The following is a 24,644-nucleotide window of genomic DNA, read 5'->3' on the forward strand; positions in this document are numbered from 1 at the left end:
TGAACTGCTATATGGAAAGTGAATTTGCTCTGTAAATCTTCACCCAAATTACAGTAAAAAAAAGAAAAAGAAAGAAGAAGGACACAGGGCAAAGGTAACCACAAGGAGGAAGTAGGAAGAGAGCTGTTACATTATGGGGATTGCAATCAATGTCTTGAAACAAAATGTGTATAAACTCCTGTATGGAAAATGAATTTGCTCTGTATACTTTCACCCAAATCACAATGAAAGAAAGAAAGAAAGAAACTCAGAGGCTGGTGAAAGCAGCCCAGATGGTTCTAGGTAGCCAGCCAAATCCTGTAAGAGCCATGGCATCAGATGCTTACAACTGGTTTTAGAACTTTCAAATAGTTCTCCATCTTTAAATCATTTTTAATTTCTTTAGAGCTGACTTTAAAGGAAATAAGGTATTACCCACCAGAGTGCTGGGTTTGAGCTTTAAAGAAACATCTCATGCTTTCTTTTTCCTTATGTGAAAATTATTTCTAGTGTGAAATTTTATTTCATGATTGAGGAAGGATTGGCTTATCCTAAGAAATAAATATCTAAAGTAGTTCCGTTCATATGTACATATCATAGCTAAAGACACACTGTCACCAAAATGTGGTAGACTATGTTCTGTTGGTCCTGGCAGTAAAACCAGGTGCTTTGGTTCATTAATGACATGTTTCTCTTAGAGTTCCACTGAGCCAGTGGTTTCAAGCTCTCCCACTGAGTCCATTCTTCAAGCTCGGCCTAATCTCTGTATACATTATAGGGCTAGATGTCAATATGTCCATGGTAATTTTTTGCAAAAACCGTCTTTTGGTCTCCAATTTGATGATTTTGTGTTAATAATATCCTAAAATATATGCATACATACATACACACACATGCACACACACCCACATATATGTGTATATATAAATTCCTCAAGCACTGCTGCATATTCATGGTGACTGTTTGCAGCAAAAATACACGTCTCTGACGGTGACAAGCACAGCATGCTTTCTGGTGGGTCCTGTCTGGAGCGGAGTGGCGTATGGTCAAGGTGACAGCCAGATGGGAAGTGAGCAGTGCCCAAGCCTCCACTGCATCCTGGGCCTTCTCTGCTTTGATATCATTTGTTTTTCAAATTTCTATTTCACAAATAGTAAGCGCCCTTCTCCGAAGTATTTGTGTAGGTCTTCTGAACGCAGACCTCTGGCTCTGTGCTTACTCTAGGTTCAGCTTTTCCTGGAATAGTCTTTTAAATAATTACATGTTCCATCTGTCAAGGGACAGTCAAAAAGGAACCCTCAATCCCCTTCTAAAGTATAAATACTTGAGTTAAAATAACTTTCTGAGAGGCATGGGCTTTTCTTCTGTTCCTGTTTTTAAGGACATCATCTCTGAACAAAAAGTAAGACCTGCAAGGTATTTTAATGGAAAAACTACTGACACTTAAAAAGTTACAGCAATTATTTGTGTGGTAGTTCTGCTTCGGGTAAAAGTGCAGCTTGTTCTAGGTCCTTTTGCACTGTTAATACATAATCCCAGATCATGATGGAATACACCAACATCTATCTTGATTTTAGTCTATAGCTGATTGAGTTTGTCTAGAGTTCTTGAAAAGAGGTTCAGGTGGTTAATTATAGAGCAAAAGGATGACTTTTCAAGGTGTCTTCATTTTAATGTTTTAAAATGGGACATTTCAGACATAACACAAAGATAGACAGGAGAGTCTAATGAATGTGTGTATCTCTCAGCTTCCACAGTTATAAACTACGGCCAATGTGATTTCCTCTGGACCTCCTCCACTAGATTCGTTAAAAACTTCTATTTATTTTGTTGTTGGTTTTAAGAATATACACAGCAGATCATTTATACAAATCCCAGTTTCCACATGTGCAATTCAGTGAGATTGATCACATTCTTCGAGTTGTGCAACCATTCTCATCCTCTTTCTCTGAGTTGTGCCTCTCCCAGTCACATAAGCTCATTGTACCTTACGGTTTCTATCTAATCTTTTGAGTTGCTGTTGTCAGTTTGATCTCATATAGACCTTAAAAGGACACAGTGCCCAAGGCAGATTTTTTTTACTGGTTGAGCTAAACTATTGTTTGGTTTTAAGAAGACTTCAGGGGATATTTTTGGTTTAAGGTTTAAAGATTATCTCAGAGCAGTATTCACCCAGCCTTCATGGCTCCAGAAAGCCTGGATTTCATGAGAATTTGAAATTCTGTTCTGCATTTTCCTATTTTTGATCAGGATTTGTGGTGGTTATGTTTGTGTGTCAACTTGGCTGCACCTGGTTGAGTGGCTGGGCAGCTGGTGGTAGTTATTCCCCATGATGAGACTGGCAATCAACTCCATGGTGGGTTCTACCACAAGCAGCTGAGTAGCTGCTTTGGGATGTGGTCTGCTGCCTGTATATAAGCAGCAGCTTTGGGAACGGTCTCTAGCCTATGGCACACTTGGACCCTGCATGTAGTCGTGTCGTTGCTCAGCAGCCTGCTATGCTTTGCCAACGTTGGGACTTACAATGGACTTAAGTTAATGGCCTGCCATGTGGTCTGGTAACATCAGGACTGTGCCTTTTTACTTGTCAACCTTGGGGCTTCTCAGCCTCAGCAGCCAGCAGCTGTCTGAGTGAAGAAAAGCCTCTAGCTCCAGTGGGTCTGGAGCAGGAGGCAGAGGTGGACCCCAAGGTTAAGGGGCTTTCACCAGCTCCTAGATCCTGGCATTTTGAACTTGGACTTAAAAGCCTCCAAATTGTAAGAATAAACTCCTGTTTGTTAAGGCCATCCCATTCGTGGTATATTTCTTGTCAGAGTGGCACTAGAACCGGAACAGGATTCTTCTATAACATCATTGACCAAAATGTACAGTAGCAGAAGCCAGGCACCATCCAGTTCTTCTGGTCTCATGACAGAGGAGGCAGTTGTTCATGGAGGCAGTTAGCCACACAGTCCATATCCTCCTCCTCATCCTGATGCTCCTGTTGTTCTGGGCAAATAGACACCCATTGTCGTATCTCCACTAGATTTTTTTGTAATAGATCCAAGATATCACATTATCTCATTGTATGTATTTTACTAGATATCTCTAAATGATGCACTGCCGTCGAGTTGGATCCGACTCATAGCGACCCCTCTTGGGTTTCCGATGGGGTATCACTGCGGAAGTAGATTGCCCAATCTTCCTTCTGAGCAGTGGCTGGTGGGTTTGAACCCCCAGCCTTCTGGTCAGCAGTCAAATGCCTTAGGCACTATGCCACCAGAGCTCCTCTCTAAATGATGAGGACTCCTAAAAAACATAATAATAATACCATTATCACACCTAAAAAATAAACAGTAATTCCTTTATGTCATCAAATATCCACTGTTCAAATTTCCCACACTGACTAATCAGTATTTCTTAGAATTCACACACTCTACAAAAAATACACTTCATTGATGTGACTCTTAAGTCTCTATTAACCTATAGGTTCCCCTCTTTTTATTTTTTATTTTTCTTGCAATTTATTTGTTGAAGATGTGGTTTCTTTTATGCAGAAGGAGGGCCCAAATGGAGGGGGAGTTATTTTTTACTGTAGAAGTATCACTTCCATTACAGAAACATGTAGAATTAGAGAATTTGACACCTGGAAGAGACTTTTAGCCATCCGTCTTTTTCAGTCTCATCACCCCAGACTTTTGAACGTCGGTTATGGTTTGGTAGAGTCAAGGGACCTTGAGAGCAGCTGGCTCAGATCCTCTGTGTTTTCTCAGATGAAGAAACCAAGGCCCACAGCGTCTGGGTGATTTGCTCGGGACCACATAGTTTCAGCTGCTTCCCTGGTGTGGTTTCCTCTTCATTCCACTGACTCTCCATGTGTGTGCAGTGCGGGTGCAGAGGGTTCCCCCAGCCCCAGACTTCCTCTCTCTAGTCTAGACCCGATAACCTGCCTCCGTGATAACCTTGCTCCGTGTGATTGTGGGAATCACTGCTCTGAGAGAGCCGTCACTGAAGATGGGAGAATGCCCTATCAGCCTCATGGTGCTGGGGTGGGAACAGGTGGGGAACCAGTTCCTTCCTAGGGCTAGGGGCCTCTTTACTTCGGGCTTCCACATACTGAAATAAGCGTTCCTGAAGCACTTTTGTCTGAGGATAGAGGGCAGTTTGCCCAGTGAACATGGACTTTGAAGACGTACTCATTAGTTCCCACTGGACACCAGTCTGTATTGGAAACCCAAACAGCAGCAGGTATGCTGAGCGAACATTTAACACCCTCTACAATATTAAAAGGAACTTTTTCCTCTGAAACCTTGTAGATCTGTGATTTGCCCACTTAGCGATTTCACAGCATCTTGAAAAGAACAGAAGCTATTCTCATGAGATGGTGTTTCTGCCGTCTTGTCTTCAGATGCCATGGTTGAACTTAATGTGTATTGACTCGTGCTGATTCCAAAATAGGTTAAAACTAGCCAGATTCTTCCAACATAGGATCAGTCGAGGTGCTAAGTGGTCCTACAAAGAGCAGAGACTTAACTTTAGTTGATTTAAAAAAAAAAAAAAACAGTGATTCATTCTCACAGGGAATTTTTTTTAACTTAAAATTTTTATTGTGATATGGGTGAAAGTTTACAGAGCAGATTCATTTTCCATACAGACTTGTGACACATTTTGTTTCACAACATTGACTGCAGCTGCCCACAGTGAAACAGCTTTCTTCCCACTTCCTCCCTATAGTTACCTCTTTCTGACAGGGAGCTTTTGAAGGTGCTAGCAAGTCAATTCCAACTACTACCCTGTGTACTTGTGGTGGTGGTGGTGGTGGTGGTGATTTGCCATTGAGTCGGACCTGACTCACAGCTAACCCTCCTTGGGTTTCCGAGACGGTATCTCTACGGAAGTAGATTGCCCAACCTTCCTTTCAAGGAGCGGCTGGTGGGTTTGAACTGCCAGCCTTCTGGTTAGCAGTCAAGTGCATTAGGCACTATGCTACCAGAGCCCCCTGGGTGCAGCGGAACAAAACCCTGCCTGGGCCTGCACCATTCTCACATTGGTTGGTGTGTCTGAGCCTATTGTTGCAGCCACTGTGTCAGTCCATCTTGTTGAGGGCCTTCCTCTTCTTTGCTGACTCTCTGGTTTACCAAGCATGATGTCCTTCTCCAGGGACTGACTGGTCCCTCCTGACAGCATGTCCAAAGTCGTGAGGTGAAGTTTCACCGTCTTCCCTTCTAAGGAGCATTCTGGCTGTACTTCTTCCAAAACAGATTTGTTCATTCTTCTGGTAGTCCATGGTGTATTCAATACCCTTCACCAAGACCTTAATTCAAGGTCATCAATTCTTTGGTCTTCCTTATTCATTGTCCAGCTTTCATGTGCATATGAGGCGATTGAAAATCCCATGACTTGAGTTAGGCACACTTTAGTTCTCAAAGTGACATCTTTGCTTTTGAACACTTGTTCTGGTTACCTCGTGCCGCTCTGACAAGAAATATACCACTAATGGGATGGCCTTAACAAACAGGAGTTTATCCTTACAATTTGGAGGCTTTAAGTCCAAGTTCAAAGTGCCAGGCTCTAAGGGCTGGGTGAAAGCCCCTCAACCTTGGGGTCCAGCTCTGCCTTCTGCTCCTGGCCCACTGGAGCTAGAGGCATTTCTTCACTCAGACAGCTGCTGGCTGCTGAGGCTGACAAGCCCAAAGTTGGCAAGTAAAAAGGCATAGTCCTGATGTTACCAAACCACACGGCAGGCCATTAACTTAAGTCCATTCATTGTAAGTCCCAAGGTCGGCAGAGCATAGCAGGCTACTGAGCAACGACATGGCTACATGCAGGATCCAAGCATGCCACAAGCTAGAGACCATTCCCAAGTTTTCTCCTTATATACAGGAAGCAGACAACATCCCAAAGGCAGCTACTCAGCTGCTTGTGGTAGATCCCACCATGGAGTTGATTGCCAGTCTGTCTCATCATGGGGATTACTACCACCAGCTGCCCAGCCACTCAACGAGGCCCAGCCAAGTTGACACACAAACATAACCATCACAACAGTTTATAAAGAGGTCTTTTGAGCAGATTTGCCCAATGCCAAAAAAAAAGCCCTTTGATTTCTTGATTGCTGCTTCCATGGGCTTTCATCGTCGATCCAAGTTAAATGAGTTTCTGATCTAATCAAACCTCATTTCAGAGATAAACTTGAGCTGCAGAAAGGATGTGTTATGCACAACGTCACAAGGAGTGGCAAATCAGAGCCTGAGCCCAAGCAGACCTTTCACTCCTAGTGTTCCTTCCCCTGACCACGAGTGCTCTTTCGGACCTGAGAAATGATCCTGACCTCTGCAACTGGGCAGCTGCCTTAGTACTAAGTCCTCAGTACTTAGTACTAAGTCCTAGTACTCTTTCATTGCCTTTTACGAGATGCAGGTGGCCACCCTGTATTCCAGAGTGTGAATTACTAAAGTGTTAAACTGTCTCCCATTAAATCACCAGGTAGGCTGGCTTTGGGAATTGCAATGTGGAAAATACCTTTGGAAATATTTCTAGGTCTTCTGCAGGTCACACCTCTAAATTAGAGCTCTTGAAATAATTTTACATACATACAGGTAGCATGAGACCCTATGGAATGTGAGGTATAGATACTAAAGTGTAGACTACATATGCAATAAAGTCTATCAGTCTTTGTTCTCTACCCAACCCATCTGAATTCTAAGCATAATGAGCAGTGATATTTTCCGTGAGAGAAAATTCCAGCTAGCTTTTATTAACAGTGAAGAAGTGTTGAACTGTCACCCAAATGTAGTTCTTGCCCTCAGATTTTATGACCAAAGGAATAACTCCCAGGCTGACATAGCAACGGGTCCCACAGAGAAGAATCAGCGTGTACAAAGTCATTGCCCCCAGATTCTCAACTAAAGGATTTTCATACCCTCATGTGATCCCACTGATCTTAAGAGAATTTTAATAAAACTGACATCTCCAATTTTAAAAATAAATGCTTTATTCCATACCTTGGAGGATTTTTGGTGATGGGGAAAAAGGTAAGGAATTGCTAATTTAGAGGAGTACAGGTTTTGATGGCAGAAGATTTTATCAAGGTAGTTTTTCTGCTGTTTAAGAAACTTGTTTCTTCCATGTTTCTGTTGGGCTGTTCTGTCTAACTTAAGGACGGTTATCATCCAAAATCAGGAGATGTGGCATCTCCAATGGAGAGACAGAGTGGGATACAAATGATTTCTTGTGAAGTTATTAGGAGACCTGGGGAGAAAAGACAGAAACCCACTGCCGTCCAGTCAATTCCAACTCAGCAAACCCTCAATGGGTTTCCGAGGTGATAAGTCTTTGTGGAAGTAGATTGCCTGGTCTTCCTTCCACGGAGTGGCTGGTAGGTTTGAACTGCCGGCCTTCTGGTTAGCAGTCAGATGCCTTAAGTGCTGTGCCACCAGAGCTTAAGGAGAAAAGACAAGGAGGAAATACAGCAGCACTTTCACGGTTTGTCATGCCTTCTCGAAACACCTCCCTCCCTTGACTTTCGAGACCCACACACTTTTGGCTTTTACAACTCATGGGCCGCACTTGCTCACTCGTCATTGCTGGACCCTGTGTTGGAGGGCCCACCCTTCCCCTCACTCTTCCTCCTCCAGCCAGGTGTGAGGAACTGCTTTATAGGTCCCCAAACGTACCGAGCACATTGTCACTTGCAGGGGTTCTGCCCTTGTTATAAACTCAAAAACAAATCCATTTGTCATCATATCGTTTCCAACTCATAGCCACCCCCAGGACTGAGTCATACTGCCCCTTAGGGTTTCCAAGGCTATCATCTTTAAGGAAGCAAACTATGTTTTTCTCCTGTACAGCAGCTGGTAGGTTTGAACCGCAGACCTGCCAGTTAGCTGCTGAGCGCTTTAACCATTGTGCTGCCAGGCTCCCTGCTGGGCATATAGTGTCAAATATTTGTTGACTGAATTAATGAATAATGCCCCAAGTATTAAATCTGTCATCATCACTCATTGTCTTTCACTGAATACATAATATACAGATGGTCATGCAATTTTTTTCACTATTGGTTCAAGCCACTCCTTGTTTATCTAGCCAAAAGTTATGTCATTTTCATGGCAGTGCAAAATAAAGGAGGCAGAGTCCTCATTACCTCGTACACACCCTGATATTCTGATGAAATCAAGATGCGCACGTAACTAAATCCAGGACACTCAAATTTGTTTTTCTTGCCTTTTTTTTTTTTTCTTCTTCTTCTTCCATAGTGGGCATGTGCCAGGCAAGTCTGGTAAAAAAAATCCAGTGCCTCAGTTTCCCCAGTGTGATAGAAAGATGTGGTCTGAGAAAAACAGTCTAAAGCAAACAAGCCTGTATTTCCCCGCTCCCACCCCCAGACGCCACCTCCTCCTTCATGAGGACTGTCACAGGCCCAGATCAAGTCGTCTGAGTCTCTGGGAACACTGACCCCACCCACCTTGCACGTTGCTGGTACCTGGGCCGTTCTTCAGCCACCTTCAGTAGGAGAAAAAGATGTGGCAACACAGAGTGCAAGCTACAAGGTCTCTGAAAAACCACTCATCTTCTGTACCAAGTGGTGTAGCCGGAAAGCAATTGAAATTCCAGCAGTTGGCAGTCTCAGAATCATCTAGTGTAGTGGCTCCTGAGCCTCATTACTAAACAGAATCACCTGGGCAGCTTTTTAAAAAATACATATTCCCAGGTTCTGCAGCCTTACAGTTGGGGTGTGCATGTACATACACATACTAGAGCAGATCAGAATACTCCCAGTGATAAATAACATGTGCTATGAAGAAGCAAGGGAGCTCTGGTGGCATAGTGCCTAAGGCATTTGACTGCTAACCAGAAAGCTGGTGGTTCAAACCCACCAGCCACTCCTCGGAAGGAAGGTTGGGCAATCTACTTCTGTAGCGATACCGCCTTGGAAACGCAAGGAGGGGTTCGTTATGTGTCCAGTCCGTCTTGACCACAGTGAGTTTGGTTTTTGGTTTTGGTATGAAGAAGCAAATAAAGGGCAGAAAAACAGGAGTGCAGATGATGGGGAAGGGTTTTCTGAGGCTAACAGTCTGTGATGGGAAGTATCAGAAGAAGTATTAGAGGAACATGTCAGGCCAGAAATAGTGTGGTGTGCTCATGGAATTAAAAGCAGACCAGTGTGGCTGGAATACACAGCGAGTGAGTAGGGGAAGAGCTGGGGTGTGGTGAGAAAAGAAGCTGGGGCCATATCTTGGAGGCCTTGTAAACAACAGTGGAGAGTTTGGGTTTTCTTCTGAGCACTTAGGTTTTCCTAAGGACTGTGAGTACTGTTCTGGTCCCTTAGTGCCACTCTGACAAGAATATTCCACAAATGGGATGGCTTGAACAAACAGGAGTTTATTCTCTTACAGTTCGGGAGGCTAGAAGTCCAAGTTCCAAGTGCCAGGTTCTAGGGGCTGTGGGAAAGAAAGCCCCTTGACCTTGGGCTTTAGCTCTGCCTCTTGCTTCCGGCCACTGAAGATAGAGGTGTCTCTTCACTCGGGCAGCTACTGGCTGCTGAGGCTAACAAGTCCAAGGTCGACAAATAAAATGGCACAGCCCTGATGTTACCAAACCACATGGCAGGCCATTCATTCAACTCCATTGTAAGTTCCAGGGTCGGTAGAGCATGGCAGCCTGCTGAATGACGACTTGACTACATGCAGGGTTCAAGTGTCTCTAAACTAGAGACCGTTCCCCAAGGCTTCTCCTTATATACAGGAAGCAGACCACATTCCAAAGGCAGCTACTCAGCTGCTCCCAGTAGATTCCACCATGGAGTTGGTTACCAGTCTCATCATGGGGAAGACTACATCCAGCTGCCCAGCCGCTCAACCAGGCCCAGCCAAGTTGACACACAGACTTCACCACCACCACAAGAACTGTGTGGAGTGTGGGCTGAAGGAGGACACGAGTGACTTTCTGAGACCTGCAGGAGGCTTGCTTTCCTCTGATGGGCGACAGATCTGAAGCAGCGGCCCTGCCGCCGGAGGGGAGAGGGCGGCTTTGGGTATTTATTTTAAGTCAACAGGACTTAGTGGTGAATTGGAAGTGGGGTGAGGGAGAGGATGAGGGGAACAAGGATGATACGTGATGAGGGACTTCTACTAGGGGCAATATTGGGTGTAAAAACGCAAACGCAACCACTGCCGTGGAGTTGGACCCGACTCACAGCGACCATCCTTGGGTTTCCGAGGCAGTATCACTTCGGAAGTAGATTGCCCAACCTTCCTTCCGAGTATTGGGTGTCGTTGAGTCATTTCTCTGGAGCCACACTCTTGGGCAAGTCACTTAACCTCTTTGTGACCCAGTTGCCTCGTCTGTAAACTGCAGTTCTTAGGGTACTTCCCCATTGGGTTGGTGGCAAATTGGTATTGGTAAAGCACTTGGAACGGAGCTTGTCACACGGTAAAGCACCATGTAAGTTTGAGTGGGGCTGTGGAGGCTGGTGACGCATCCAAGGTCACACAGCTGGTCCTGATGAGAAGCCCGAGCTTTGCCTCCTAGTTTAGTGTCCTTTACGCTGCACGGTTCTGCCTCTGTCACGTACCTCTGCTCGTCTTTATTTACGCAGACTTTTGGTGGAGGGTTTGGTCACCATGGTACACAATGAGTTTCACTTCTTATAACGTGTGAGTGTTGGGCCAAACACAATAAATTACTAATGTTTTCTGTAGAACCTGGAATTCCAGACTATTTTGGCTATCCATAAAACTGCCCAGACAAAACACTAGGTGTGGACGTTGGGAAGATGAGGGTATAGGAAGAGGGATGCTTTCTGGGTAGTTTTTAAATACTGGAAGAAATGTCTTCCAGACTGTGGCCGTGCTCATGTTGCCCACATGCTTCGGCTGGAGGAGGTACATGAACTTCAATAGGAGACAGCAGTCAGAGTCCTCACTTCCGGCAGTCGTAGGCCAGCGCACACCAAGAGAAGGAGAGGAGTAAAGCTTGGGAACGGTCGTGTAGCTCCACCAGATTGTCAGGTTTCTAGTGATACATCTTGAAGAAGTGTTTGAAGTGCTTCTATCTGTCAGTTTCAACTAAGCTAATTTTAAAAAAATGGCTCTTTGTACTGAGTCTTTCCCATGAACCTCTGAGCTTAATGTGTGCAATATGTGGGGGAAATCCTATCAGCCAAGTTCCCATTCCCTTCTGGGGTCTGAGAAGCACATTTCGAAAGCCCAGTGTTGCACCTGCAAGGATTTGTCATTTTATTAAACTGGGACTTAAGGCCATTTTCAGCGTGTCTTGTGGGAAGGAATTTCGAAAAAGAGTGAGAGAAAAATGCCAACTGGGTCCTTCCTCCCTCGTGTGGACTGTTTTGTTGCACCTCTGTCTCTAACTGTGTGGGAGGACTGTTCTTCATTACCAGGGAATGTGAGTCATTCCCAACTTGTGTGATTGGGATTCCAAAGCACTGCTGTCTCCGATGGTCTTATTAAATCCAAGTGTCATGCAGCCTTTCAGACTGTAGGGGAGAGCTCAGTTACAGCTGGTGACCTGCTTCTAGTTAGCACACAGAGACACTGGCAAGAGCAGTGACCCCCTCAGAGTACCCAGAATTCCACGTGGATGGCTGTTACCAACTCTTCCCAGTTCTGGGGGTTTCCTGGTTCATTTCGTGGGCTTCAGTACATTTCAGTTTCCTGTTTCTATCCTAACTGGGATCTGTGTACTTTGGCAAAAATGTTCTAGTGTCTATATATAGCTCTTGCTAAGATGGGCCTAGGATTTGGAGGGTACCTTGGTGTGAGTGAATGATCAGCCTAGCAGTGGTTAACTGCGCTGAGTCTGTGATCTAGCAAGACACTACCCATTCTCAACTTGGCCCAGATAGAACATCAGCCCAAGAGGGGAGGAGACGAGTTGTTGCCAGAAATTAGTTTGCTCTGTCTTTTCTTTCTTCTAGAGTGTTTCACAGCCAATGGTGCGGATTACAGGGGAACGCAGAACTGGACTGCGCGGCACGGCGGGAGGCCATGTCTGTTCTGGAACGAGACTTTCCAGCACCCATACAACACTCTGAAATACCCCAACGGGGAGGGGGGCTTAGGTGAACATAACTACTGCAGGTAAGATGGGGCCACTCAGGACTTAAAAAGCCTCTCGTCTCTCCTACCAGTCCCTTTCAACCTGCTCACAACTAGGGAAGATGTTTTTTTTGTCCTTTGGGCAACTCCAAAGGCCTTTCATGTCTCTATGCTAAAAATCTTTCCTCTGTACCGTACACACACGCACGCAGATACCGTCTACCACTCTCTTCAGCTCGGGTTGCTTTGATGCTGGTTTTCCGAGCTCTGCTGTCCTGTCTCATCATTCCATGACTCTCTGGGAACCTTTTCTTATTGGCTCTCCCACCGGGAGACAATAATACACACAAACACACATATGTGCACACAGCTTCCTGAGCTGCTGTGAATGTGGTGGTCAAACAGGACACCATCTGTGACCCAAGCTTCCCTCTGTTTCTGAGCAAAGGAAGCTGCCCCACATTCCGCACCTCCTGCCAGCCCAGCATAACCTTGCTCTGCCAGCAGCTGTATCCTAGACTGGAGCGCTTTAGTACTTCTCAGCGGGTGAGGAGGTTTCTTCGCCCTTCACCTCTTGCCTGACTCCAGCAGGGGCTTATTGTTGTTGTTGGATGTGCCATCGAGTTGGATCTGACTCATAGCGACCCCTCCTTGGGTTTCCAAGGCAGTATCACTACGGAAGTAGATTCCCTAACCTTCCTTCCGAGGAGTGGCTGGTGGATTTGAACCGCCAGCCTTCTGGTTGGCAGTCAAGGACCTTAGGCACTATCCTACCAGAGCTCCATGGAGCGGCTAAAATGGCGTATAATCATGATTTTCCGGGCAGGTGATGGGCGGCTCTCATCAGATTCTCAGTTACCCCTGATGTAAACAAGTTAAGAATCACTGGTCTGTAGGGACTGGAGCAGAGACGCTGAATTCTTTTGGTTATAGCTCCATTTTAGCTGTTAATACCCACAGTCCTGATAATGTGACTCCTGACTCAACCATTTTTTAATTTGTTATTAGGACAGGTGCAAAGGCAGCCTCTTGAGCCAACACTGGGACAAAGAGAGGTGATTGCTGCACTACACGCAGCTCCTGGAATGTCAGACTCGTACCCACGGCACTGTTAACCCAGCTGAGCCAACACGCACTTGCATTGTGTGGGCCACACTCTCTGCCTTCTGCTCTCCTTACGTACTGTCGCTAGTGCTACCAGGACCCTTGAGACGGTCTGGTTTATTTCCTCCTCCGATTTTCCCATTCATAAGGATAGTTGAATTAGGTTGGGAAGAGTGTTTAGAAAGAGAAATGGGTGCTTGGGTTTTGTTAGCACAAAGTTACTTCTTGTTCTACAGTCTCTTGGGAGTAGGCTGTGGGTGTGTTCCATTACTCTGTTGCTTCCTATCAAGCAAGTCCTCTCAGAAGAGTTTCTGTTTTTAAGTCTGACTTTAAGGTAAATTTGAAATTTCCAATGAGGTTTAATTTATATGGGGAAAAAATAAAGATTTTTTAAACAATATATTAGCACCAAGTTCTACCCATAGGCTCCCAGAAACCCACCAGTAAATATCCATAGCGAGAGCAGTCGAGAGCCGGGGCGCCCACTTTCCTCCCGAGCCCCGAGCCCCGGCATCTGCAGCCCTCTCCTTTGATATGGTGGAATGTACCAGACCTGAACTACCGGTGTATGCTGAAATTGTTGATCATTATCACATCAGAGAGCCTGGGGCCTTTTGTTTTAGCCCTGCAGGGAGGTCACAGATGAATTTTCTTATTCTTTATTAAGCTATTCTGATGCCTTTCAAAACGCTTGTGACATTGATAACAAACAGTTGTTTTCCAAGGGCTTTACCAGAGAATACATCAAAGCTTAGCACGGAGTAGAGAGAGAAAAAATGACAGTGAAAGGCTGTTTAAAGAAAGGCTTTGTATAAATTCTCCGGCTTTGATTTCTTAGCCGACACCTGACACCATGTTTGTCTTGTGCCATTTTTTCAGACCCATCACATTTGAGATGTCTGAGAGATGGCGAGTGATGGGAACACCCTTTGAGTTTGACGTATGTGGATTAGAGGGGAGGGCAGAGACTGGGAAGAGCAGAGCTGGCCCTGGCACCTGCCTTTGGGCACAGGGAATCAAAGGACCCTTTGTGCTTCAGGGAGGCTTATCTTCTAGGCCACACAATAGGCTGATCCCTCTCAGGCCTGATAGGGGTTGCTCTGAAGCTCCCTGCTGCAGGGTCTTTATGCCCGTTTCCGGCCTAACCAGAGTGTCAGGTTCCCAGTGTTCTGAGTCCAAATACAGGGCGCTTGCAAAGCGTGGAGGCTTTCTGTGTGCCCAGAAGCCCTGGCCACTTTTTGGTCCACTTCGACAGCCTTGCCCCATTATTGTCATGATGTCTTGGAACTGAAAAGGCCTTCAAGGGCTTTTATCCCCAGCCATTATCACTGAGAAATGTGAATTCTTTTTAAAATGCTCTGTTGATGTCAGAAATCAGTACAGAGATTATAGGATTGTAGGTTCCAACTGAAACTCTTTGCCAGAGTTTTCCTTGGAATTCCCTGAGGAGCCAGTTTCTGAGGAAGAAGTAGAGCTCATTTCTGTCACACATGGGTTGTCCAGCAGATCCCAGTGAAAGGTTGTCAGCGGTGTCTGTATTATATGAATTGTATCTTGTTGTTTCTCGTAGCGACCCCGTGCACAACAGAACAAAACACTGCCCGGTTCTGCACCAGCCTCACAATCCCTGCTATACCTGAGCCCATCGTGGCAGCCACTGGGTCAGTCCACCTTGTTGAGGGCCTCCCTCTTTTTCATTGACCCTCCACTTTACCAAGTGTGATAGTTAAGTTTGTGTGTCAGCTTGGCTGGGCCTGGTTGAGTGGCTGGGCAGCTGGATGTAGTATTCCCCATGATGAGACTAGTAATCAACTCCATGGTGAAATCTACTGTGAGCAGCTGAGTAGCTGCCTTTGGGTATGTGGTCTGCTTCCTGTATATAAGCAGAAGCCTTGGGGAACAGTCTCCAGCTTATGGCATCTTGAATCCTGCATGTAGCTGTGTCTTTGTTCAGCAGCCTGCCATGGTCTGCCAACCTGGGAACTTACAATGGACTTGAATTAATGGCCTGCTGTGTGATTTGGTAATGTCGGGACTGTGCCTTTTTACTTGTCAACCTTGGGCTTGGCAGCCTCAGGAGCCAGCAGCTGTCTGAGTGAAGAAAAGCCTCTAGCTTCAGTGGGCCGGGACCTGGAGGCAGAGCTGAAGCCCAAGGTTGAGGGGCTTTCATCCAGCCCCTAAGCCTGGCACTTTGACCTTGGACTTGGAGCCTCCCGAACTGTGAGAGAATAAACTCCTGTTTGTTAAGGCCATCCCATTTGTGGTATATTTCTTGTCAGAGTGGTACTGGGTAACCAGAACACCAAGCATGACATCCTACTCTAGAGAATGATCCCTTCTGACAACATGACCAAAATAGGTAAGACAAAGTCTGGCCATTGTCGCTTCCAAAGAGCATTCTGGCCATACTTCTTCCAGGACAGATTTGCTAGTTCTTCTGGCAGCCCATGGTACTTTCAGCATTCTTCACCACCACCACAACTCAATAGCATCAACTCTTCTTTGGTCCTCCTTATTCATTGTCCAGCTTTCGCGTGCATATCAGGAGATTGAAAATACCATGGCTTAGGTTAAGCACATTTTAGTCTTCAAAGAGACATCTTTGCTCTTCAGCACTTTGAAGAGATCTTTTGCAGCAGATTTGCCCAGTGCAATATGCCCTCTGATATCTTGACAGCTGCTTCCATTGGTGTTGATTGTGGAACCAAGTAATATGAACTCTTTGACAATTTCAGTCTTGTCTCCATCCATCGTGATGTTGGTTATTGCACCAGTTGTGAGTATTTTGGGTTTTTTTTACATTGAGATGTAATCCATACTGAAGACTGAAGTCTTTAATCTTCGTCAGTCAGTGCTTTGAGTCATCCTCACTTTCTGCAAGCAAAGTTGTGTCATCTGCGTATTGCAGGTTGTTAATGAATCTTCCTCCATTCCTGATACCACGTTCTTCTTCATATAGTCCAGCTTCTTGGATCATTTGTTCAGCATACAGATTGAATAAGTATGGTGAAAGGATACAACCCTGACACACTCCCTTCCTGATTTTAATCCATGTATTATCCCCTTGTTCTGTTCAAATGACAGCCTGTTGGTCTATGTATAGGTTCCTCATGAGTACAATCAGGTGTTTTGAAATTGCCATTCTTCTCAGTGTTATCCATAATTTGTTATGATCTACACAATCAAATGCTTTGCATAGTCAGTAAAACGCAACTAAACATCTTTCTGGTATTCTTTGCTTTCAGCCAAGATCCATCTGACATCAGCAATGATATCCCTTGATCCATGTCCTCTGCTGAATCCAGCTTGTATCCTATTGTATCTTGTTGTTGTTGTTATGTGCCCTCAAGTTGGACCCAACTCATAGAGACCCCTCCTTGGGTTTCCAAGGCAATATCACTACAGAAGTAGATTGCCCAACCTTCCTTCTGAGGAGTGGCTCCTGGGTTCGAACTGCCAGCCTTCTAGTTAGCAATCTAATGCCTTAGGCACTTTGTCACCATGTATCTTCCTGTTTAGTAAACCTTTACAAATTATCTTGGAAGGAAGATTAGGCAATCTGCTTCCATAGAGATACCACCTCGGAAACCCAAGGAGCGGTTGCTATGAATCAAATCGACTCAATGGCAGTGAGTTCAGTTTTTGTTTGGTTACAAATTTTACACTATTGCAGTAGGAGAATTATATACAATACACTAGTGCATTGTAGAGGAAAGAGAAAATAAAGAGACCAGAAAAGAAAAAAATTAAAATCGCCATTAGTTGCACCATCTAGAGATAATTTTTTTTTTCTAACTTTTTGTTGTGATTTGTGTGTGGTTTTACAAAGCAGATTCGTTTTCCATTCAACAATTGGTACGCATTTTGTTTCTCGACACTAATTACAATCCCATAGTGTAACAGCTCTCTTCCTTCCTTGTCCCTCCTCCCTGTGTTACCCCTTCCCTGTGTCCTTCTTCTTGCCTATGTGTACCTGCCTGCATAGCTTTCTCCCTGTGCAAATGCTGCCCTTCTGATCTCCCTGGTTGGCTATTCTGAGGAGTGCATCTCCCGGGTGTAGTTGTTTAGCTCATAGGCCTGTCTGTTGTTTAGTGGAGAGTTAAGCCACAGGAGTGAGCCCCAGGAGTGGGTCCAATTCCAGGTCCAAAGGGTGACTCAGGGTCATAGTCATAGGAGTTTCACCAGTCTCTATCCGACCAACAACCCTAGACTTTTTTTTATGTTTTTGAATTTTGTTCTGCATTTTTTCCCCCACTCTCTTAAACCAAACCAAAACCAAACCCATTGCCGTCGAGTCGAACCCAACTTATAAGTGACACCTCCTTGGGTTTCTGAGGCAGTATCACTATGGAAGTAGATTGCCCAACCTTCCTTCCAAGGAGTGGCTGGTGGGTTTGAACTGCCAGCCTTCTGGTTAGCAGTCAGATGCCTTAGGCACTATGCCACTCTACCTAGGATCTTCAATTTTGATCTCTTTCTGAGTGGTTGGCATTGTTAGCTGGGCACCATCTAATTCTGGTCTCAAGGTCATGTAGGCTGAGGTTCCCATGGTCCATTAGTCCCTATGACTAATGGTCCAAAGTCCATACAGCTTTGATTTTCTTTACTCTTCTTTGCTCTGGATGAGGAGAGAGCAATAGTTGCATCTTAGATGGCCACTTGTAAGCTTTTAAGACCCAAGTCGCTACTCATCAAAGCAGCATGTAGAACAGTGATTTTGTGTACCGTGCTGTTCCAGTTGAACTTGCTGTCTCCCGTGACCATGATCCCGAGTCCACAGGCCCAGTGACTCACTCCCTCAAGGTGCTTGGTTGTGGCTAAGAAGTTATCCTAACTTTGTCCCCTGTTAGCTCTGTAATATATGTGGACATTTTTATAGCACATACCAATACGTCAGTATATAGGAATATCATCTGACAAACCTGTGTGTATGGTCATGGATATGTTCCCATCTGCCTCCCCATACCTGGTCTTCTTGTCTGTCTACCTATGTATCCACCCAAAGATTAGTGTTTGTGACCACTGATAATGCAGTGTTGTGTATGTAAACGTGTTACCTCTGTTGTCTGTACTTCTTGTGCACCTCGCTGTGTCTTCCTTTTCCTTAGTGATACTCTGTTGATCACACCTTTTAAAAATATGGAACGCTTTACAAATTTGCGTGTCATCCTAGAGCAGGGGCTGTGCTAATCTTCTCTGTATCATTCCAATTTTAGTATATATGCTGCTGAAGGGAGCACGAGGGATAAATACTTCTGCATATTTTATATGAGGGATTAATGGGATCGTGTCATCCATGGTGTTTTATAACTGCCTTTGCAAAGAACCTGTTAAGATACTGTAACTATCTTTCCATATTAATTTCCGCCCCTGTTAATGCACTCTGTCTGCTGCTAACCAGAAGGTTGGAGGCTCCAGTCCCCCCAGAGGCACCTCAGAAGAAAGGCCTGGTGACCTGCTTCTGAAAAGTCACCCCTTGAAAGCCCTCCTGGAGCACCGTTCTCTTCTGACACACCTGGCGCATGAGTCAGAGTCAAGTTGACAGCAGCTATTTGGTTTCTTGGGGGATGGTTTCCGTATTAATCAGTGTTCCTCTACACTGCCTTGTTCCTAGATGCCTGACTTCTTTTGTGTAAACATAGTATATTTATATTTCGTCCTCTGTTGTTGGATATTGTTTGTCTCCAATTTTTTTATATTATAAAAATGCTTTGGTGAACACCTTTGTAAGGAAAGACTTTGTTAGAATAAATTCCTAAAGAAGACATTGGCTAGATAAAGGTTTTGCACATTTTTAGGGTCTTTGATTCTAATTACCAAATTGCTGCCTGGCCGTTTGTGTGGTTTCACGTTCTCGTCAGTGGTGTGGGAGAACGCCCGTGCTCTCTCTGAGGTGGGATCCCAGTGTGCACATTCCAGGCGCCAGTGCTATTTAGCATTATTTGTTGGTGGTCAGTTGTCCTGGTTACACTGCAGTGAATTTTTCTAAACTTGTGTCACCTTTGCCCACTTCCTCCCCAAACTGGACTGTGTGTCAGATCGGAAAGCTCTGTCTTATAGTATTACCGTTTTTTCCTTCTTGATAAGAGATGGCATCGAGATAGAGCCAGTCACGGGAAAGAACCCCAAAGTCGGAGTGATCCCTTTCTGTGGAACTGGAAAGCAATGAACCAGTTGCCTTCAAATGCCAGAAAGGTTATTGATGGTGTCCTTTTCCTCGACAGGAACCCAGATGGAGACGTGAGCCCCTGGTGCTATGTGGCCGAGCACGAGGACGGTGTCTACTGGAAGTATTGCGAGATACCTGCCTGCCAGAGTAAGACTATATGATGCGTGATCTGAAGGCTAAGAGTGACATGGTGGGAGACCACCGACCAGCTCAGGCAGGCTCAGGCAGGCGGATTTCAGAAAACAGGTGCCGGGAGAAGGCGTCACTGCTCTTATTGAGGCTTTCCAGGAATAGAAATGCCCACTTCCCTCAGTACCCCACCCCCTTACTGGGTAAACCCAACTAGAATTCGTACCTTAATTTCCTCTTACTGATTCCTTCATAGATACAAAGGATGACAGCTTAGAGCAGGCTAGAAAAGTACCTTGCTAGAAAAGTACTTTTTGGAACGAATAAAGAACTGCTTTAGAGACAGTAAAACTAAGGAGCTCTGATTGTTATTATTTGGCTTTGCACATGCTCCCTGAAGTAATTATATTCAGTAAATACCGGATTGAATACCATACAAAGCCACTATTCAAGTTCTTTCCCCCAGTTCTTTTGTTCTAAAAGTTCTTTCTTTTAGCATAAAGTTGTTCTGATGTTTTCTGAGGATAATAACTCACCCATACCTTTCCACTGCTGGAAAACCCAGTTTCTTCAGTCTTTGAGCAGAAGGTCTTTTTTCTCTTTCATGCATTCATTCCCATAATAAATGTTTGTTCTCTGCTAGATACAAAGGCAAAGAGATACCCTGGCCCTCGGGGAGGGTATCTTCTAGCAGGGAACCCCAGAAGGATGCTTTCAAACAAGGTGGAAACTCCTGTAGACAGGTTGCACAGAAAGTTCCAAGTACAAAACTGAAACTAAACCTGGTACCAAAAGGAACTTGCTCACGTACCGTCGATGATGCCTTTGAATAAGCCGGGGAACAGGTTCGCAGACCCTCTCACTCACTGCCATCGGGTCAGATCTGACTCATAGCGACACCCCCGCCTTGGATTTCTGAGGCAGTATAACTATGGACGGAAGGAAGGTTGGGCAATCCTACTTCCGTAGTGATAACTGCCTCGGAAACCCAAGGAGGGGTCGCTATGAGTCGGGGCCGACTCGACAGCAAATAACAACAACAACAACATAACTATGGAAGTAGATTGCCCAGTTTTCCTTCCAAGGAGTGACTGGTGGGTTTGAACCTCCAGCCTTCTCGTTAGCAGTCAGATGCCTTAGGCACTACGCCACCAGAGCTCAGCTGAGAAGATCAGTTCATTCATCATCATTCTGCCTGGCTTTTTTTTTTTCCTTATTATCTAAACCTACTTCTTGTCCCGCCCTCTTCTCACTCCTCCGGTCAGGAAGTTTGTGTAGATAGAATGGTGTGGAGATTCAGGCGGGACCAGAACAACAGTCTGAATTTGATGCCCCCACGTGAAAGTGCTGCTGCCCCAGTGCTTACCTTTCACAATTTAAACTTCCACATGTCACCACTACCTGACAGCTAGGCTTCAGCTGCACTGTCCTCCCAGCCTGACTGTGTCTTAATTCAGTCACGAAATTGAGAAGTAGGCTTTCGCTCAGTCTGCTTAGTCAAAATTTTAAAATGAAAATGGTCTCGTCTGGCTCGAGTTTTGTAAAGAAGGAAAGGGCAGTGGGGGGTGGTGGCAGATTTTCCTCGGTCCGTTTGTTCTACACAAAGATAGTCTTTGAGTGCCAGCCTATGTCCTCCACTCAGGGATGGGGAAGGGATTTCGGTTTGGGCACTTTTATGTGGAAAGATAATCCTCTTCGGCTTGGATTTATAAAATATCATTTGGGCCAACAGGAGCTGGTCCCCATGGTCATTGACTCTAGGCGCCTGAAGAGAGAATTAATAGCAAGCTGATACAAAGCCCTCCAATTTGTAGTATTCGTCCGATGTGCCTCGCTGTACCGAATAAGGGAAATTAAACATTATGTCCGTTTCTGACCACCTTTTTGATAAACCTCTCAATACTCCTAAAGTTGGCCTTGACCTGCTCTGGCGAGGCAGACTTGGAGAAGTTGGGAATGAGAACTCAAGTACCTGGTTTAGGGGAAGTGAGTGGTGGTGCCTGGCTTTGGTGCTTTGCAAAACGCTTCAGTCCACCCTGGGGCCACCAGGGTCCCCCATCAGAGCCAGCCGCAGACCTTGAGTCGGGCAGGACCTCGTATCTGGTGCCTCTGATTCACATCGTTGAGAAAAGCGCTGGGGCTGTCTGCAGCAAGAGGCCTAGCTGGTTGCCTGAAGGCCGCAACTGGGAGGCAGCCTATTTCAGGCCACTTCTGCCCTATTTCTGGATGTGGAAACAGGCTTGTCATGAATAATACTAACCCTCTGTGTGAAGCCTGCTATTCATGATTAGCACTGAGCTTGTCATACAGGAAAAGGCCTGTGACATGATCAGATTCCTGGAAAGTTCATATCTGAATATAACAGTCCCAGCAGGAGCCAGGCAGAATGAGTGTTTCGGAACAAAGCAGAGACCGGTTGAATGGTGGGTCATTGTTTAGAGACCGGAATCTCTGCCCCTCAGCTCGTAACATGAAGAGTGAAAACAAGCAGGGAGGCAGAGATGAGGTATGATTCAAAAGGGGCAAAGAGAAGCTTCAATTGTGCCCTTGACCTACGGGACATGGATCAGAACTAACCATTAAAAGGAGAACAACTCCAAGGTAATTGGATTTGTTCTTCAAACTGCAGCCGCCAGGATGTTTCAGAAACCCTGCGCTCTTATTACAGACTGGAGCAATGCAGATTTTAAAAGCAAATTCTCATCTCATCAGGTTTACCATCCCTCTAGATCCCACCCTCCAGAGCTCTGTTGGTGCAGTGCCTAAGGCATCTGACTGCTAACCAGAAGGCTGGCGGTTCAAACTCACCAGCTGCTCCACGGAAGGAAGATGGGGCGATCTACTTCTGAAAAGATTTACCGCCTTAGAAAGCCAATGAGCGTCGCTATGAGTCAGAATTGACTCGATGGCAGTGGGTATGTTGTTTTGTTTTGTTTAGGTCCCATCCTCTAGATCTCAAAGCCCTGCCGGTTTGGCTATTGAAGGGGGAAATATTTGGCTGTTGAAGGGGGAGATAGTCATGTGGCTTAAAATCTGCCCTTTTGTTTTTATTTTGTTAAATAGTCATCCTTACCATCCTCATTCCCCTTTGCTTTGTTGCTTTTGAGGGGCATGTTAGTGAGGACCTCAGCATGGCTTTTACTCTGCTACATTTTTGCCTAGGAGCTCTGGTGGTACAGTGCCTAAGGCATCTGACTGCTAACCAGGAGGTTGGCGGTTCAAACCCAAACCCAGAAGCCACTCCACGGAAGGAAAAGAGGGCAATCTATTTCCGTAAAGATTTACCACCTTGGAAACCCAGTGAGGGTCACTGTGAGTCGGAATCGACTCAGTGGCAGTGGGTTTTATTTCTCCCCGAGGATGTTCATGAAAGTTTTGTACGGTTTTTGAAACTAAACAGTGTCATTGTGAGTTGGGGGGAAAACCTGCAAATGGCATTTAAAGGCAAATGTCATTTTCTTTGTATAACTCATCTGGGCCTGAGGCCACAGGTGTGAGAAATTTGCCTTCTCATCTCTGGGAACTATTTTTTGTTTGCTGAAAAATAGTAAACAACTATTTAAAATAATAATAATAATAATAATTCACTTGTGTAGTACAAACTCAATTATAAAAAATTCATCTTTGAAATAGTTGGGGAATTTGAGTATCGAATAGGTATTAGACTATATTAAGAAATTATTGTTAATTTTATTAGGTATGCATCTTAGTTTGTTAGTGTTGCTATAATAGAAATAGGACAAGTGGGTGGCTTTAGCAAAGAAATTTCCTTTCTCACAGTAGGGGCCAGAAGTCTGAATTCAGGGTGCTGCCTCTAGGGGAGTTGGCTCAGGAGGAAGGTCCTTGTCTTCTTCAGCTTCTCTTATTTGGTTCCTTGATGATTTCACATGGAGTGTATCTTCCCCTCCTGTGACCCACTCTTGGGGATGTTTGAAAGTGTTCATTATAAAAATACCATTTTCTATTAATTTCACAAGATTGAGAGTATCTAGATTGAAATAATGTAACATGAGGTATAGTACTTCTGTATATAGCTCACAGGAATCTGAATAATTATTAAAGTTAGCTTCCTTCTCAGTGCCTAATCTGTTCTTTTTATAGCTCACAAATGATTGGTTTAAAACACACTCCAAACTGGTGTCCTCTCGTTAACATAATAGAGAAAGTCCTATTCTCAAATGAGATTACATCCACAGGTGGAGGGGTTTAGGGTATACATATGTTTTAGGGGACATAATTCAATCCATAGCAGTGTGATAATGGCATTGTGGTTATATATACTTTAAGTGTCCTTTTTAATTAGACACATAGTAAGGTATTTGTGTTGAAATAAAATTCATGTCTGGGATTTGCTTTAAATAGAAAGTATCTAGGTGGTGGGGAGGGAAATAGATGAAATAAAAATGGTAAAAAAAATATATATGAATTTTTATTGATGCTGAGTGATGGGTAATTTTTAGTATTCTTTCCCACACTTATGTATGTTTGAAAGCGTCCGTGATAAAAATAACTTTTTCTATTTAATTTTACAATACCGAAAGTATCTAGATTGAAATATGCAACATGATCTGTAATACTTTTTGTATATAGCTCACAGGTATCTGAATTAATTATTAAAGTTAGTTACTAAAGTTTTAAATGTACACAAGGACTTTAGACATACTTTACATGTCATTAGCTGTGATGAATGATTTTTCTCAAGCTCAGATCACATGCTAGATCTTGTACAAAGCAGGGGGTTACGATAGCCTAGTCTGTGACTTGTGGGGAGCCCATGGTAGAGGAAGTAAGAGAGACACACAAATAGATAAGCATATCAAGATACTCAGTAATAAGTAAGGTGAGCAAAAGGTTCTACAGGAAAGTACAGAGGGACACCTGGCCTGGCCTGGCAGGAGGCAGGGGCTACGTTTGTCACGGAAGGCTTCTAGAAGAAGTTAAGGCTTAGTGCAGAGCTTCTCCCACTCCAAGGTGCCTCCAGTCGCCTGGGGTCTCGTTAGAACACAGATTCTGATTGAGTAGGTCTAGGTGGGCCTGAGGTTCTGCATTTCTGACAAGTTCGTGGGGTGCCGAGGTTGCAGGACCTCAATTTGAGTGGCACAGTTGTAGAAGTTGGGTGGGAAGAGGTAAGGAGGGCATTTGAGGCAAAAGGAAGTTGGTGTGTGCATCACATGCACACACACACAGTGGTGAATTTTAAGACGGAAGGGACGTGAACTGACTCAAGAACA

At 44.8% G+C, this 24,644-nt stretch overlaps 1 protein-coding gene and 1 non-coding gene across 2 annotated transcripts in view; one reads left to right on the forward strand and one right to left on the reverse strand.

The window, feature by feature from the left end:
• KREMEN1 (kringle containing transmembrane protein 1) overlaps positions 1-24,644 on the forward strand; it is an 83,489-nt gene that overhangs the window by 10,519 nt on the left and 48,326 nt on the right. Inside the window, exons 3-4 of the mRNA XM_042781933.1 lie at positions 11,815-12,053; positions 19,340-19,431. Of these exons, the coding sequence (XP_042637867.1) occupies positions 11,815-12,053; positions 19,340-19,431 (331 nt within the window). The remainder of the gene's footprint in view (positions 1-11,814; positions 12,054-19,339; positions 19,432-24,644) is intronic.
• On the reverse strand, positions 18,249-18,355 carry LOC122150677. The gene has a single exon (XR_006163794.1). It is a non-coding gene; the product is annotated as a U6 spliceosomal RNA (small nuclear RNA).

Source organism: Orycteropus afer, unplaced genomic scaffold (assembly GCF_000298275.1).
Source record: "Orycteropus afer afer isolate SDZICR_OR568_19922 unplaced genomic scaffold, OryAfe1.0 scaffold00197, whole genome shotgun sequence".
In the NCBI taxonomy this organism is placed as follows: domain Eukaryota; kingdom Metazoa; phylum Chordata; class Mammalia; order Tubulidentata; family Orycteropodidae; genus Orycteropus; species Orycteropus afer.